The sequence below is a fragment of the Condylura cristata genome, unplaced genomic scaffold (genome assembly GCF_000260355.1).
Source record: "Condylura cristata isolate star-nosed mole 26May11 unplaced genomic scaffold, ConCri1.0 scaffold00068, whole genome shotgun sequence".
In the NCBI taxonomy this organism is placed as follows: domain Eukaryota; kingdom Metazoa; phylum Chordata; class Mammalia; order Eulipotyphla; family Talpidae; genus Condylura; species Condylura cristata.
Window position 1 is genome coordinate 561,284 of NW_004567169.1, and position 961 is coordinate 562,244.

General features: G+C 71.5%; 1 protein-coding gene across 1 annotated transcript in view; it reads left to right on the forward strand.

The window, feature by feature from the left end:
- Positions 1-961, forward strand: part of LOC105854625 (putative sodium-coupled neutral amino acid transporter 10) — a 9,674-nt gene that overhangs the window by 5,979 nt on the left and 2,734 nt on the right. The window contains exons 2-3 of the mRNA XM_012734756.1: positions 65-167; positions 391-639. Of these exons, the coding sequence (XP_012590210.1) occupies positions 65-167; positions 391-570 (283 nt within the window). The 3' untranslated portion in view covers positions 571-639. The remainder of the gene's footprint in view (positions 1-64; positions 168-390; positions 640-961) is intronic.

Genomic DNA, 961 nt, shown 5'->3' on the forward strand with positions numbered 1-961 from the left:
ACGCCCCCCCATGGGCGGCCCGCGGCGGCCTCCTGCGGCGTGTGCAGCGCCAGTGTCCACACAGCCAGGTGCTGCCCACCTACGACAGCCTGGACGAGCCGTCGGTGAAGACCATGAGCTCCATATTCGCCTCCTCCCTCAACGTGGTCACCACCTTCTACGTCACGGTAGGGCCGGCCCCGGGGGCTGCCGGCCGCGGTGTGTCCGGACGGTGCCGCCGCCCCGGGCGGGTTTCTGCCCAGCCCCACGCCCTCGGGGTTCCCGGGGGTGCGGGGCGGCGCCGTACGCTCAGGGCAGACGGGAACAGCCCGGTCACCCCTCCCCGCTGCCGCTGTCAGGCAGCACCCAGGGCCCCTTCACCACGCACCCGCCACCTGCTTCTCACCCCAGGTGGGCTTCTTCGGGTACGTGAGCTTCGCGGAGGCCACGGCGGGCAACGTGCTCATCCACTTTCCGTCCAACCTGGTGACGGAGATGATGCGGGCCGGCTTCATGATGTCGGTGGCCGTGGGCTTCCCCATGATGATCCTGCCCTGGGGGCCCTGCTGCTGGCGTTCTGCGCGTGGATGACGCACCAGTCCTGCATGTTCCTGGTCAAGGCGGCCAGCCTGACCAAGCGGAGGACCTACGCCGGCCTGGGTGAGGGCCTCTGCTCAGTCTCCTCCTCTCCCGGGGCCGGCCGGGGACAGCCCCTGCGGTCACCACAGCCTGCATCCCCCGGGCCGGGAGGGCCCCAGGGCAGCAGACCAGCCCGTCCCCCGCGGCCCCCAGCCGAGGGTGTCCACAGCCGCCTGCTCTGCCCCCGCCTCTGGCCGCCCCGCTCTCTGTTCCTGTTAGCGTGCGTGTAAATCTCGAAAAAGAACTGCTCCGGGCCAAGGTCACCCCCGCCCCTTCCCAGCTCCCCTCTGTGCAGAGGACGATCACCCGCAAGTCCGGCGGCCCCGGGTGCCCCGCGCCCCCC